Source organism: Dermacentor andersoni, chromosome 8 (genome assembly GCF_023375885.2).
Source record: "Dermacentor andersoni chromosome 8, qqDerAnde1_hic_scaffold, whole genome shotgun sequence".
In the NCBI taxonomy this organism is placed as follows: domain Eukaryota; kingdom Metazoa; phylum Arthropoda; class Arachnida; order Ixodida; family Ixodidae; genus Dermacentor; species Dermacentor andersoni.
The window spans coordinates 128,374,305-128,390,842 of record NC_092821.1 but is presented as its reverse complement, the minus strand read 5'-3'; the positions used below and the strand labels follow the sequence as shown (position 1 = coordinate 128,390,842).

Below are 16,538 nucleotides of genomic sequence, written 5' to 3'. Positions count from 1 at the left end.
GGAGCGGAAGCAGCAGCGAGCACCTTCACAAGTACTCTACCAGCGTCCATGCTTGTGGACTTTCTTCCTAAAGCCAAGTATGCCGTTGTGAGTTGTGAGGTATTCAAATCACGCGAGTTTGTCCGCCTACATCTTGGTTTGCCCTGCTTCCAATAAAGGGTGCCATATCTCGGCTGAGGCGGCAGTAAAAAAAGAAAGGAGAAAAGGAAATGGCTGCGAGCAGCTCACGAAATGTTTTCACATGTGCACACACTTGCAGTTATGTTTTTTTTTTTTGGTTTCAAGACTTTTTTTATGTCACAAATTTTTTTTCTCAACTAATATTTTAAGAGAGTTACTCATTTCTCTGCCTACATTGCCTTCAGTAGAGAAGTGTGTAAACAACATAAAAATTACCGGTAGGGCCTACTGAGGAGCCTTTTAACGTGCACCTAAGTCTAAGTACTTCCATAATTCAGTTAGGAAGAATACGTTGCAAGGGAAGTGCACTCACAAGAATGCACAGAGGTGTACTGTCAGGATTATCATGTGGGCCAAACGAAAACGGGTCAATTCAACTAGCCACAATGTTGCCCACAACGAACACCGAAAGAGAGAACAAAATTGCAACATTCCACATCAATGAAAGATTGACGAGATGCGAGCAATTTATTTAAGTTATTTGTATTGAGCAGCCCGACACACTCCCCAGAAAAGTCGTTGAAAGTACAGGAGTAACTTTAGAACAGCACCACTGCATTTTCACTGATGCAAGAATAATAATCATATGCTAGATGACATATTGAACCATTACCAAAGTGGCTGGCACAAAGTTTGACGAAACGCTGCCATTTACTCACCACCCTAGCAAATCTAGGCAGACTGTACAGAGAAAGTAATAGAGTTTGTCCCAAAGTAAGGCACAAAATTTCATGCACAATGTACAAAGATGCCACTTGCAACAACATTAGCAACAGCCACTGCAGACACTATTCAGCAGGACGAAGTCTGAAGACAAAATTAACTTATGTGGCATCAATACATACCAGCACTTTAATTTTAATACCACGTAAGACAAAACATATCACCAAACAGGGTCTTGCAGTCTATGTCTACATGAATGACCAAAAGCCTGAACCAGTGCTTATAATACGAATGAAGGGAGTAATAGACTCTTTCAAGATATAGAGATAATAAAACAAAAAGAACTGTTGGACCGTATGCAATTCCTAGCCTCATATACCGTATCCCTAGGGCCGGACACTATTACAGATGCATGTGAACTATGAACTAGTACATTGTGAGAGCTAATGCTTCATAGTGGCAGTGAAAAATCAGTAAACATGATAAAGCAGCCGTGAATACCATTCCAACTTGCCCTGACTTGACCACCCCGGATTTTTTTACATTCAATAATAACGGTCAAACACTCGAAAACTTAGAAAATCATAACTAAGCAATCATACAAAACCATACCAAGAAAAAGATAAGGAACATGCAAATAGAAGGAAGCCTTTGGGTTAGCATCATCACAAAAAACTTGAAAACGTCTCGAGGTAGGTATACTGATAAACAAGAATGTCATGGTAATATAAAATGTAACGTATCTCATGGCAAATTTGTTCCCAGATGCCATTAGTCATCACTATACTCTTCTACAGAAGGCTTCCTAAAAAAAATTGCAGCAATAAATGCTGAATTACTGACCACAGTTTGGCACGTAAATTTTCATTGTGTCCTCGTGTGTTCATGTATCTTATGTTCACGAAGACTTCCTGTCTTCAAGTACTGTCGTGAGCAAAAGTAACTGACCCCTGTTAGCACATGGCTGGACTATGCTGAACCGTATCGCAACGCCACCTACTTCCACGCCGTTGAGCTCATCTGTGAGGCTCACATAGTGCGTATCTCTGCCCTATATTGGTTTGGCATGATCCTGGCTTCATCCTAAGCTTCACACTACCGCTGCGCCAGTTTCGAGACAGCTCGCACTACCTGCATGTTTTTTTCTTAACAGTCCTATGCTGTGCTGGAAGATAGCGGGACCCCATAGGGTGCCCCTACTGCAAGATCCTGCCAAGCCATGCATGGCAGGCAGTGGTGGCTTATACAGAATTCACCAAGGAGTAGCGCAGCATATCAGACCGAGCAAACAGTCATGCTGGCGAGTAATATAGGATGCACATGCAGACTGCCTGGGTCTCAGCACGGTATGAGCTCAATTGGATAGGAAGTGGTTGGCACAGTGATGCAGTTCAGTGCAGTCCAGCAATGCTCTCACAGGGGCCCATTGCTATTGCTCAAGACTGTACATGTACCTGATTGGTTCATGTGTGTGTATGCGCAATGCTTCACAAGCATCAAGGTAGAAGACAAGCAAACAGGGCACTTACGAGTGCCTCAAGCTCTGGCAGTTGAGCTCTACTTGCCCGCACCAATAGCAGACCAAAATGCAACGCAAATCACTCTTTAGAAACATAAATCTGGCAGAATCTATAAAGTCTTACGAACATTGCAGCACAGTGAGCATGAGAAAGCTTTACTTTTGAAAATTTGGAGACCATCATGATGGCATGCGGCCTATTCGACATTCATGGTCCACAGATCCATTGACCAGTAGGAGCATCTCATTTATTACTTTTTTCCAGGACAGTTCGAAAAGCTTAAAATTCCATTACAACATGGCACCCTGTAGGTACCACCATCAATTATATGGCTTAATACTTTCGCATGAGAATTTTCTTCATAACTTAATTTCTAGCACTGTGGTACAATTTTGTTCCAGCAGGCATTGCAAACTCTCTGCATAGCACCAGAAAAGCAGTGTTAATAAACACATTCCTTGCATTTTGAAAAGCTTTGACTAATCTGGCGAATAATTTGGCATCTCAAACCAGTATAAGGCATGCTGAACTATCACTAGTGATATCTTTACTAGTAGTGTAGCTATGGCAACAAGCCATTTTAGGACTATTAGGAAATGGAATATAACCCTAAATGAAAGGACACTGCCAAAACAGTGTCCTATTATAAGAACTAGCTATGAGGTACTAAATCATACCCACATAAAACTGGACAACATCAGAACACTCCCAGAAGTACTCTAAACCTTAGCAATATGTGTTGTGGAAATCAGCCAACAGAAATTTACCTTCAAAACAACTCCTTGTATCCCATTATATCTGGCTGTAATCATAAAAGGCAAGATTTTTCTTGACATAATCGGCCATGCTAAAAAGTAGATGGGAGGCAGCTGTCGCTTCTGTTGACAGTGACAGCTTCATAAATACAAAATTTGTTTAAAGCTGATTAGAGGAGTATGTTTATGTCTACTAGAACTGTTCTGTTTATGCAACTATCATGGAGCAAAGAGGTTTCACCCCTTATAAACTTATTTTTATCTTAGCGCCAGACAATGTAGAGCTAGTTTACAAGATAACATAGTTGAAAGAGAGTTTTGAGACAGTTGAAAAAAAATTCGAAATACGTTTTCATTTCTTCCTGTAATCGCTAGCAGCCTAGTCTCAGAAAAAAGAAAACATTACCATAAAAAATTATAATCTTGCTAACATGAACTGAAAACAGCAAAATAAAGTGATCAGGCATGACATACTTCATGCAGGGCTCAGTCGCTGATCACATACTGAACAGTAATACATTTGAAAACAAACTGCACAGATACATATTACTGCCAATGAGAGCCAGTAAATGTGAGTCATTTGAGATTTCTCAAGCATAAGTGTCTTTCCTGACCAATTTTCAATAATTCTCAACATGGATTCACCAGCTGACATATACTCTGTTTACTACGCAGTCATTATATAATGTAGAAAAGGTATATAGGAAATTATTATGGAATAGATTACAGCAGTCATTCAAAATGGTTGGTTGCAGAATGCATTGCAAGCAGTTCAAAGTTCCAACGCTTCGAATTCACAATATTTGTATAACACTCTGTTTGCAGTAATAACTCAGAGTAAAAGCTTTAAACTCAAAAGCAGGAGCCAAAGGGAAAATAACAGGCATTTAATGCACATCCCTACCTCTATCGTTCCTAAGCTGTTAAGACACTTTCTCATGTTTTCCTGTGTAAGAAAATATGGCCTGGATTTATCCATTTAAAAGACAATATGACTCCATAAATAGGCATTGCAAGACAATCGCATAATTTCCGCCTCAAAATAAAAAATAAGCTTATCTCACACCCAACGTTGACTCAGAGTAACAAGCATTTAAGAAATCCACCGTTTCTTCAATCACCGTAGAACGTATAACAAGGCATGTCCACAACGTGCCTAGTAGCTTTCTCCCTGCTAAACCAAGAAATCCAACACCATAACAAATCACAACATTAAATTAGTCGTCAAGATCTAACACCCTTCATCCTAAAGACTAAAGACCGTTTAGGCATACAGATGCTGACAGAGCGAACTCCAGTCAATCATTCTAAGTGACAATAAACAAGCGTAACTACTGACAAAAAGAAATGAAAGTGCAATAAAGCATTTCATTTGAATCTCACCAGGATGTTTCAAAGCTAGACAGCTGATGATTGCACAATGGCTTCACGGCCAGGAAATGCTGCAGTGACCCACTACAGAAACACAATCTGTGACAGAAACATCATTTCGGTGCTTGGCACTATCCCATGACATTTTTTAGAGCTTTCTGCAATTTAATAAAGGAAGTTCTACTGGTCAAGCAGCACACTAAGGCCCTTCACATCATTGCCACCGCCGTAGTATTGTGGAAGAAGCAGTGGCCGTATTCAATTAATGCTATCTACATCTGGGCATCATAGTAAAAAAACATTTGCAGCACCATCTTTTCAAGTGGGTTATGTAAACCACAGTGGCCCAGCTATCAGAGCAATCATTTTGAAAACGGGACACTACATTTGTGACGTTCAAATTCCCAAAAATGGTCGTGCTGAAGACGGCCCTCATCGCATACGGGCTGAGAAAGTTATGTGCGTGCGACGCTGACAGAATTGCAGCATTGACATTTTCATTACAGGGAGTCTCGTCACAGTAATCTCGTTGTAATGTACTTAGATATGGCAAGCACTTTGCAATGCCACAATGGATGTGTGCGTCATATAGAACATCGTCGACGATGAATGTTTCTTCAGGCAGGATGCAGTCGGTGAGCCCCGTCTCTTTGAAAAGTCACACAGCACGCACCCACACGCACCGACATTCGACAAAGTAGTCCACGCTGCGCGCACTGAAGACTCGAAAAATCTGTTGCTTGAAAGAATGGAAGCTGCTGCACCACTGCTGTTCGTGTCCACAGCAAATTTTATACAACATTTTAAAGAACACTCTATGCCAACCACAAACATCATGAGTGCCCTCTCCGTCGCAGCCGGGTCAGCAACATCTTGCGTAACGTCTTTTCCCTGCGGTGTGTTTCGGCCAGCCTCGACGGCGGAAGGTTCAGCCATGAGCAGCGCAGCCGCCATGCCTGCAGCTTGCGTAGGCTTCGCAGAAGGCAGATTCGCGAATCACACAGCGTCTTCACCAGCTGCCTCGCCACATCGTGGCGAAGGTGTCGTAACACAAAGCGTACAAGTCGCGTAGTGGTGATGTAGCCCGAATACTGGACGCTGTCCGCTTTTCTGCAAGGAAAATGGCAACGGATGTGCAGAGCAAATTTAGTGATTGATTTTTGCATGTCACAGGTACACATAGTCTATAATGGGTGTTGTACGAGTAGTGGAGGGCTATTGCTTTGGCTACCCGAGGCTCAGAACAAGACCATTTCGCCGCCGTGGATTTTAGGGTTTACTTCATCCACTTTTCATGGCATCTCCTATCTCGTTTATCATAACTAAGTTTCTTTGGAAGAACAAGCAGCTGGAAAAAGAAAGATTATTGTCCCCATCCATGGTTTGACACCCGGGTCCATTATGTCTGTGCCGTAATGCCATCACCATTGCCGTCTTGTGAACATGGTCTTCATGTCGCCACTGTTATCACTGCCACCATCGTCACTGTTGTGTCATCATCTTCAAGCTGCTGTCGTAATAATGGTCATTGTAGTACCATTGTCATTGAGAAAGCTACTGCTGTTTTCATGGTGGTGCTTAAAGCTTTCCTTTTGATGGTTCACTGCAATTTTCTTTGCAGCTCACCTCCTTTTCTTTTTGAAGCCACCTGAGCTGGGTCTTTCGCAGTGCAGAATTCTGTGGCTTCCAAGCCACTATAGTAAGTACACAGAGCCAATTCACACAACACAACAGATGCAATTCCTTGGACAAAAGACTGTGATAATGATAATAAATAGTACAAGTTCAACTCTGCCATCACAGTGTGAAAGGCTACAATTCTTGCAGCGGGCATGCAATGAATCACAAGGAGAGATTTCAACGTTGAACAGAATATTGTGTCGCACTGAAATCAACACAAAGGCAGCCTGCTTAAAGCGACGGAGTTCTTGTAGCGCAGCTTCAGAAATCTGCCAATGTCACTGAGTGGGAAACAGTCAAAGTTCACTATAACGTCACAATCCTGCACTGACGCCTGGCTGCACAATGGGAGGACTGCTTCGGATGAAGGCAAAAAATTAGAAATGCATGTTAATGATCAACAGGAAAACTGTCATGCTCCCACCTACTTCTTACTAAGGGAGAGAAAATTGTTTCAGCAAATTTAGGTTTTCTGAGGGAAAGTTCTTGAAGAAGTAGCCAATGTTTTCAGTCTAAATGGTCTTTACTTTTGAAAAACCATTAGACTTTTTAACCGCAGCACAGTTTACCAACTGACAACATTACTGCAGTTTGGAACATCACTTGGGATACAAATGTTTGGAACACTAGCATCACTGTGCCATACAACAAAGGTTAGCTCTGGTTCGGGTTTTTTTAACGAGAGGATGAAATGCACAACGTAAGTATGGCTGCAAGCTTGAGCACTCACATATAAATGTGCTTTGATATTGTGCAACATGCAACAGAAAGTTTCTTACTTCCGTGAAAAGAAAATGATGGTGGGATACTGTTGTACAGTGAACTCCCAGGGCAGGTCATTCTTGAATGCATCGACCCTGAAAAAAAAAATGACGACGAACTTCAGACAGAAAGCATACTGTGCCATATTTTCCTATGTATAAGACCCATTTCTTATTCCAAAATTTGTGTAGGTGCGTCTTATACAATGACGTGACTTGTATATGCTCAAGACTGCGAGTGCTGGCGGGACAAATATGTGCATTTTATTATACGAGTACAAGAAACCATGTGTAGCAGCATTATGAAAGAATTTGAATGTTGTTCAACAGTGGAGCGACCGTAGCGACAAATTTCAGCTCCTAGGGCACATCAGGTAGGCAGTGTGACGGCAGCAGTAAAGCACTCCATGAATGGAGGTCTCATGTGCTACCTTACTGTTATAGTTTTGTTTTTCTTAAAGAAAAGGTTAATCCCCCAGAATTGGCACCATAAATTTTTAAAATGCACCGCAATATTTGTTTTGTTGGGTTGTAGTGCCCAACAAAAGCTGGCAAAAAAAAAAGAAAAATATGTGAAGAAAAACCAGTAGCACTAAGTGGTGTCCAAATCCACACCCCAGTGACGGCTCTCTTGGCAGCAAAAGCCAATTTCCGTGGTCATGCTTTTGCTGACTGCACAAGTCCAGCAGCTATAGCAGTAGTCGAAGTGCTTCCAGCTTCCTGTTGCCATTTTGCTTTCGTATGCGTGTGTTCAGGCGTGACGTGATCGTTGTTCCTGTGTTTGTCCCGAGCATGCCATGCCACAGAGGCAATACCAGTAACATGCTTCAAGATGCTTAAAAAAAAAATTTATTCAGAGGCCAACGAAAGTGACCCAGCGATGCTACCGGCTGACATGGCTCAGCTTGTTGACAGTGTGTTAGAGGATGAGTCCTTCGATGGCTTCAAGTAAAGTGCAATAAAGGTTGGTTTCCTGCGCCTAAGAGAAGTGTTGGTTCAAGTTTTATTCTGCTAGAATCTGCAGCTCGTATAAATAATTTTAAAGAAGTTTAGTGCGAGTACGGCATTTTGTGATGAGTGTACAAGCATGGATAATGAAGCTTCATGATGCCAAAAGAGTGAAAATATGTACGTCTTATACACAGCTGCGGCTTATATATAGTAAAACTTTCTTAATTCGAATTTCACAGGATCGAAAAAAAAAATATCCAAATTAACTGAATGTTGAATCATTGAGGGTACCAAGAGAACCATAGACAAATGCTTACTGCACCAACAAACATTTATTTACTGCATTAATCAGCAAATCATGTTTCCATATTGCACAAAAGCGGCACACCTCCTCCTATTCTCATCACCTCGTGATTGATTAGTGCAAGCAGCAGCAAAGGCCTCACAACTTCCTATGCAGTGTGGCCGTGGCGCAAAACCCACGTCTTCGTCCGCAACACACTTTTCTCTACCACGTGCACGTCCGGATTATTTTTCACCAGTGAGCTGGTTTGCAAAAGCATCGCGATGTAGCCAGCGGGTTTGATGCCAGCATGCAGACCGTGGTAGAATCACTCTTCTCCTCGACAACTTTCACCGCGTTTGACATTGCTTGCACATTGCACTAAGTCAAAACGAAACCGCTTATCATCACAACCACTGCAGGCAAGTTGACGACATCATGGATAGCGACCATGCAGCTCTGAAGGCACGCAATGAGTGCATACTCGTCAGAACAAAGCTGTACGACTGCTGCGGACAAAATCATAGTCGCTATCGACAGAGTCATGGATGTTGATTATGCAGTTCTGAAGGCGCACAATCAACACAGCATCACGTGTGGTGGTAAACACAAGAACAATGTCTACAAAGGCACACATAGGCATAAAACGTTGGTTGGTTCCTGTAGTACCCGTATGGTTTTGGCTCATGACTAAGGCAATGCGGACTCTAGCATCTTGTTTCAGTTGGACGCTAGCATCGCTCTTGCTCTTTTGCATTGCACGTTTGTGACACACCATACTCCAAGGATTGTCCAAATTAACCTGTGGATACGTTCGAATTAACGAGAGCTTAATGCTGTTGAATAGTGCATATGCCTGGCAGGACCAGAGGACGATTCCGAATTATCCGGTTTTGCGAATTAACACGGGTCGGATTAAGAAGGTTTTACTATACCAACTGTGTAGAAAGTCACGAAAAGTAGAGCATGCATCTTATACAATGGTGTGATTTATACACCTGAATGTACTGCAAGTTCAGCTGAAGGAAGAGTAATGGTATATTCAACTCGTCACTGTCAAGCATTCTCAAGCAATCTCGACTCGGGCATGCTTTCTTTGGTTCCACTGTCAAGAGGCCTCAGCCTTCTATTTTTTTTTTCCGAACAATTACTTTTAAATTAAATTATGGGGTTTTACGTGCCAAAAGCGCTTTCTGATTATGAGGCACGCCGTAGTGGAGGACTCCGGAAATTTCGACCACCTGGGGTTCTTTAACATGCGCCTAAATCCCATCGCCGCCCCCATCGAAATGCGGCCGCTGTGGCCGGGATTCGATCCCGCGACCTCGTGCTCAGCAGCCCAACACCATAGCCACTGAGCAACCACGGCGGGTCGAACTATTACTTTTCTCACCTGGTAAACCATTTCAAAATTCATTTGGTCAACAACCTGATTTTGCACTTTTGTTTTCTGAACATTGCCTTAGTTATCTTTTCTTATAACAGCGCCACTCCTGCAATAGTACATTGTTTGGCTGATGGCATTAACAAATATTAATGAATATACATCAGTCCTAATTAATCATTGACACCTCGCATCTACTCGCAAGTGGCACCGAGCAGACTGGGGCTGGCCCAACTTAAATTAAATATTCCAGTCTCATCGTTTACTTGGCCAAAGTGAGCGGGAACGTCATGCATCACGAACACCAGCATGGCAGTTCTTCCACTAAAATAAAAAGAGTTTTAAAAAATGTGCGCTGATCACTTCCTCACAGTGGATATCAACCACAAAATCCATGAGATCATACCACCTCAAAAAATGCAGCCCATGGGGCATGGTTACATTGTGCAACAGTGTAACAGTAATAATGTTGTATTGCTCCCTCTGCCCTCCCAGGCAAAGTTACAGAGTGTCTTTATGACCTAGCACAATACTTCTGAGTAGAAAAGCTGTGTTCATCTCCATTTCTCTCTAGGGAACTGTCCTTTCATGCTGGCAATTACAGCGTCAATCCGAAATATTGCTGCAGCAAAAGTGTAGCAGTGAATCACCATTGTTTCCTCCTTTAACCCCACAAAGCCAGAAACCATTGCACATGAAGGAAAATTAAGATAAGCTGTTCGCATTTATGTCTGGTCACGGGAAGAATATATTAGTACAAAAAGAAAGCAAGAAAAGGAAATTCAAGTAAATACTATCATTTACCGTATAGACTCTTGTGAGGGCTGCAATGCCAACTTAGCACGGCAAAATTTGCAAAAAAAGATTTCATACGAAGAAGCAATCAAGTTCGGTAACTTGATGACACGCGCACGCTTGTGCAAATTTTGGTGCCCTGCATACTTCCGAATGCCGCTAACAGATGGCGAGAGCTGCACACCGCCCTGTGATGCAGTGGATCCAGGATGTGCACAAGTCACCGGCTGCAGCAGCACCATTTTCACCGAACAGTTCGGTCCGATGTAAGGGCCACCCCTCGTCAAAATTTTTTTTAAAGTGCGGCCCTTACACGAGTCTATACAGTAGTACGGTAATTAGTTAGTATAATCGGTCATCAATTATGTGCAACTAAAACTTCCTCCGGCACATCAAAAACACTACTATGGGCTCTGCATGATGGATTACAGGTATAAATCAGAATTTTAAGGTATCTAATTCAGCTCATTAACAATCATGAGATTTATAGGGTGAAGTATACGAAGTCCTATACTGTCGACTCACCTAGCAAAGATGAGGCCTTTGAAACCCCTGAAGAACCTTGCCGTAGCAAAGAAGTGGTGATAGATGGCCTTGCAGAAGCCGCACCAAGACGCATAAAACAGTACGACTGCATCCTGGAACAAGATGCGCAGAGGGCATTTAAAAGTAATAACCGGTGTTTGGTTGAACTCAAACAAAGCTAATATGGAATTGAAAGATCAATTCCAACAACCACAGTTTCTCACGTGAAGCACACGCAGCAGAAGACCGAAAGAGCAACCTGTTTGGTAAAACTCGGAATCACATAGCTTTCACCAAACTGCCCCGGACGGGGCAACAAAATGCGATGCTCAATTCTGTAAGGAATGCCCGGTTCAATCATTTCTGAAAGGCCAGTGGTTATTTAAGCCCAAAAGAATGCAGTCAACTGCACCCTCATTGGCATCAGAATAGAACCCGGAATACTACGTGGGTGGGCCACGCAACATGTCTTGAAAATGAACAGAGCTGCGCAAGGCCACAGCTGATGCCTTCTTTGGTCCGAAGTGCTAAGAAGGTGCATAGATCTGCATCTCCCTTCATTCTTCTGATCATTACATTTTACTATTTTCTTCTCTCTCACTTTCATCGGTGGTAATCCCACGCCTTCTCTTGTGCATACAGTAGTTTGTTTTGCAATAGAGCTCTGCTGCCAGGTGGTTGAGCTTGTCGCACTCGATTGCCTGATGGCTGAGCTTGCTAACAGTGAGCTCAACCACCTGATCCTTAGTCTAAACCATCTTAGTCTTAACCATTTAATTATAAAGCTAACAGCGATAGAGTGCATACAGAGTCAGAACTTGTGAAAAATTCTGCAGAACTTTGTGCTGTGAAATCACCCAGCTACGAGAAAAAAGGCAAGCGATGTGAGCAGAAGATAATAAATTTTGCAGCAGAGCAGAAACGAATTCATTGTACAGCCCACAAATCAACAGATGCTAATCCAAACCAGTGTTCTCACCCGTGTAGCGTCCAACATGAGCTTCCGGAAGCCCTTGCTGCTGAGTTCGGCGACAAGGCCGTCACTGCTACCAAGTGCGATCGAATCTGGTCCAACCGAGTTTAAGTGGCGGTCCAGGACCCGATCAGCAAAGTCAACAACGAGCTTCTTTAGAGTGGGCGCGGTCACTGGTCCACGAATAACATACTGGGCTTCATCCTATTTTTACAGAAAGAAAAAATTCAGTGGCGATTTAGCAGTAAATGCGAGAAAAATGCATTAGCATTACATTGTACTTCATTGAGTTCTCAGATCTATGATTTAAATTGCATCCACCACATTGCAAAGTGTTGTTCAAGACTCACTAAACACACGTGAGCGAGCATATGGATACAGGGTGTCCCACACAACTGGACAGAACCAAGGTAATGTTTTTTGCCGTCACTTGGAGATACTCAGATTATTTTTTAAAATTTCGCTAAGTTAGATAATTAGTATTAATTAAATAATCAACTTCTCAAATATTATAATTAGATGAAAAGTGTCGATGACAAAATTGTAGAGCAACATGAAAAACCAATAATCTCTTCAAGTAATCTCTTCAAGTAGGCAATAACACGAGGTTACGGTAGAAGCCTTGTAGAAAGGTTGCCAAGTGAGAAAAACATGACAAAGTTATGACTCCTGCTCCTAGAGTGTCATATGAAAGCATCATAGATGGAAGTTGTTGCAGGCACACTACATTAACAGACTAGAATATGGTAGTCACACTAAAATTAGTGAGCTCGGAAAAGACGGAGATAAAGAGTTGTTAAAATGCACCTTCGTAGCGTAAATGACAGCGGTAGGGATGCCATCAGAGAGGAGACCAGGTGGCGCAAACTCTGAGTGCCTCCCATCCAGGGCAACAAAATTGACAGTGCTGTTAGTCCGGCAGCTGAGGCCCGAGAAGCGACCTTTCAGGTCACACGCCTTGTAGTCCTGGGACAGCTGATGCATCTGCATGTGAATATGTGAGGATTCAACTTTGCCAGGCTCTAAGAAAACATGGAATGCATTCTTCACATCCCAGGAGCACATCAGAAACGGTGGACTACAGCAGTGAAAATGCCTTTTGCCCAATACTTTTCATTAGAAGCATAGTTATTAATAGCAGCAACTCAAGGAAGCCAAACATGTCTTCTATTCAATGCTGAAATGATTTGGGTAGTGTAAAACATGGCGCAGCAAAAACAACTGTCTCATCACCACAAGTACATCACCACGAAGTGCATAGTAGCTTTTCACTACTTTCCCCTGGCAACAGCTTGTAAGCTTACTGCAGTTTCTCTGCTATATTCAAGACTTTGCTGAATGGGCACTAGAACCAATTTCACATTATGACTTTAAGTTGTGCACACGTACTTAGACAGAAAACAGACATTTTCTGCATTGGTATTCTTGAGTTAGCTTGTATGTGTATTGGCTTCTACATCCCACTGCCAATAACTCCATTCAATTAAGTCAAGCTTGCACCTTATCACTCAAGACAGCTATGCACATATGACTAATTAGCATTGAAGAGTTAGTCATCATGCAGTAAACATTAACGAACAATAACCAGCAGTACATCTCCTTAGTGTAAAATCTATATACATTTTCGGTGTTACACTGACTACATTGCCCACCAAGCTTAAAATTCATAATCATTCTGAGTGTCATATCACACATTATTGTTAATAAAGCAATAATTGGGGTTGGTTCGGTCATTTTGATTTCTTTTAAGAATGTGCTGATTTAATAGTACTACACAAAGAAATCACACGGAAACACAAGTTGACGAGACAAAGCGCAACTAATACCTTTAAGTTGTTAGTCATGCCTTGTCCAGTGAATTTGTGTTTCTGTCTTGTTTCTTTGTGTAGTGCTTTTAAATCAGTGTTTTCTTAAAAGAAAATATAGTGCACATGTTGACTACTAAGCATCAAGTACCAAAAATAATTGTGTTTATGTGTGTGCCAAACAGATGAAGGGATCAGAAATGACTAAGCACCTGAAAGTATTCCGGGCTGCCATGCTCCGCATAAAGGACAAGCGTTGACTGGTTCTCAACGAGCTTCGAAAGACTCCTGCTTTTCAGGCCAGAGGGAGACACCCAGTGAAGTGTTCGAGCCTGCACATAGGATTCACAATCAAACATGCAAGCCAGCAACTGTGAAGGCAATGAAACATAATGCAAGACTTTAAGGTGCACCTTTAGTCGAGTGAAATTTAATACCTCACGAGCTTTGTTGAACGTCCAATCAAGCGCAGTCTTGTAGTCCGTACCTTTCTCACTGTAACCCTGTGATAAAAGAAGGAACCTGTCTTAGTACAAACACAAAGGAACCTTCGGAAGTTTCTTCACCTTACCAGAAGTTCACAAGAAAAGTGTGCTAAGTCTACAGGAAAACAAAGGTCCCAAAAATGTTCAGCTTGTCAGACAATTTAGCTCACCAGGATTCGTATTAACCCTTCAGCCACTTTCAGGAAAAAATTCTGGGATATTACACTCAATATTCAAGACCTTTCAATGTTGTGTTAGGTACTGCATATTCGTCCATTTGGCAGATGCACGAGTTGAACAGCATCACAGGAATGCTGCACAAAGCTTTTGTCTACAAGAACACTTACTCATCAACTAAGGGTCACGTGCCATGGTAGCTCAGTGGCTACGGCAATGTGCACAGGGACACAGGTTCGATCCCGGTCACAGCAGCCACGTTCTGATAAAGGCGGAATGCAGAAACAGTCATGTACTGTGCATTGAAGAAACCGAGGTGGTCTAAATTAATCCAGAGCCCTCCACTACAGCGGCCCTCATCACCTACAATGAAGTTTAGGGACATCAAACACCACAGTTTAATTTCACTGCAATGATCATCTGGTGGCCAACTCCCAAAAACAAACTCACCAACGACGCGTTCCAGGTGAACAGCGTCACAGCGTGCTCGACGCCGATCTCCAGGGCGGCACGGCCGTCCACGGCCACGGCGAACGCGACGTCCCGCCAGGGGTCTCGAGTGAGCGCCTGCAGCGCGAACCCGTAGAAGCTCTCGTACGCGCCGCCCCTGGGGTCGCCCACGATCCCTAGGACCACGGCCGTGTGGCGTCGAAGCAGCGCCGCGAGGTCGACGGCACTCGTCACGCGTACCAGCGGCGTCGAGACGTGTTGGAGGAAGCCGTCGAGTGTCCGCATGGTGGGCGTCACGTTCATGGGGAAGACGACGTCCCCGAAGTCTCGGACGTGCGCCACGACGATGGGGTAGAGCGAGGGGGAGTGGCGCTTTCGGCAGCGGCCGTTGGGCCACCAGCAGTTGACGGCGCCGAAGGCGAACTGGTCCCGGTACCGGTACGCCAGGTACTCGAAGGCGTCGCGCGCCCGCATGCTGGCGGCGTCCCACGGCGCGTAGTAGAGGACGAGGGACACGTCGTACTTGTGCACTCGCTCCGGGTCCAGCTGACCCCTGCGATAAGGAAGGAAGGCGCGTACTTTTTCCCCAATGTCTACGGATGCAGACCTTATCTATGGGCTTTCGTTTCTACTGGTTTTCGCCGGGAAGGATTTTCACCTTCGGCAAATACATACCTGCCGGCTGCTACGCGTTTAAAACTAACAGCAGCTGTCGAAGATGAAATGTGCTATACGTGTATGTTTACTTTCTTGTTCTGTATCGCGCGCTCTGTTTAATGTATTCGAGTTTGTTCACACAAACCCATGTGCTTTCTGTTTAGGCGTCTTCCATTGCACATACAGATCTACAACTCTACCACGAGTACGGCCATGAAGTGGTTCCCACGTCTTTGGTTCTCACGGTAAACAAAGATGACTTCGACAGAATGTCTGTAGGAAGGTGTAGTTTCTCGTTCGTGCGCGGTGTTACAGGGTAACGCTATGCCCGATGTTTCCTTTAGGTATTCCGCGTAATCGACAGCCGACAGACGTCTGCTTTTAGCCAACCACGTACCTGTAGGAGTCATTTACGGGCGAGTGTTTTGAAAAGAAGCGTCGCGGAGGCGACGCCGGTCGCGTCTTCTTGGCCGTTTCGTGCAACGCCGCCCAGCTCGCCAGGAGCAGGAGCGTGAGGAAGAACAACTCTCGTGCGTACGACGTCATCGTCCTCCTGCGGTGTCCGTCGAGGTTATCCTCGTCGACGAGTGTTTCAGAGGTTTCAGAATCGGAGCGCTGCTCCCGCGGAGCGACACGTGGATTAGCGTCGTCGTTCGTCGTCGGCTCATCGCTGTCACCACTGCTGCTACCGCTGGTGTTTTCGTCGAGCTCTTCCATGGTGACGTCATTGCCCCCACGTATCGCCGAAAGCCTCCTCGACGCTCAGTGGAAGGCGCGGAGAGCTTCGGACACGACGCGATCGCCGCCGGCAACTACGCAGCGATATCGGTGCATCGGCGAGAGCACGAATGTTGCATGAAGAACGCTTAACTTTCCGATCGGTTTCGATATCTGCCGATCAGGCAGCGCCATGTTGGCTCGCCGGTGATGTGGCTTGTCTCAATGCAACCTACGAAGTTATTTTAGAGCACGCATCCACTTGCAAATTACAGTTTCATTTTATGTGGTGAAATAAAACGCAGATAATAATTGTACTGGTTTTATTTGCTATATTTGTAATAATTATCTTAAAGAAAACCTACGTAGTGACTTTGGGTGTCAGATTACCATCGTTTGAGTCCCA

At 43.8% G+C, this 16,538-nt stretch overlaps 1 protein-coding gene across 2 annotated transcripts; it reads right to left on the bottom strand.

The window, feature by feature from the left end:
* Window positions 1-622: 622 nt before the first annotated feature.
* On the bottom strand, window positions 623-16,348 carry LOC126525624 (thioredoxin domain-containing protein 11-like). 2 transcript variants are annotated; one of them, XM_050173553.3, is made up of 9 exons: window positions 15,813-16,341; window positions 14,759-15,311; window positions 14,084-14,149; window positions 13,859-13,978; window positions 12,649-12,825; window positions 11,848-12,045; window positions 10,869-10,981; window positions 6,949-7,026; window positions 623-5,599 (listed from the first exon to the last, which is right to left on the bottom strand). In XM_050173553.3, the coding sequence occupies exons 1-9, from the start codon at window positions 16,130-16,132 to the stop codon at window positions 5,323-5,325; spliced, it is 1,902 nt and encodes a 633-aa protein (XP_050029510.1). In that variant the 5' UTR covers window positions 16,133-16,341; the 3' UTR covers window positions 623-5,322. The 2 variants fall into 2 exon arrangements, with proteins under 2 accessions (XP_050029510.1, XP_054923741.1); XM_055067766.2 differs by lacking the exons at window positions 623-5,599; window positions 6,949-7,026 and adding an exon at window positions 7,035-7,909 and having other exon boundaries at window positions 15,813-16,348.
* Between the last annotated feature and the right edge of the window lie 190 nt (window positions 16,349-16,538).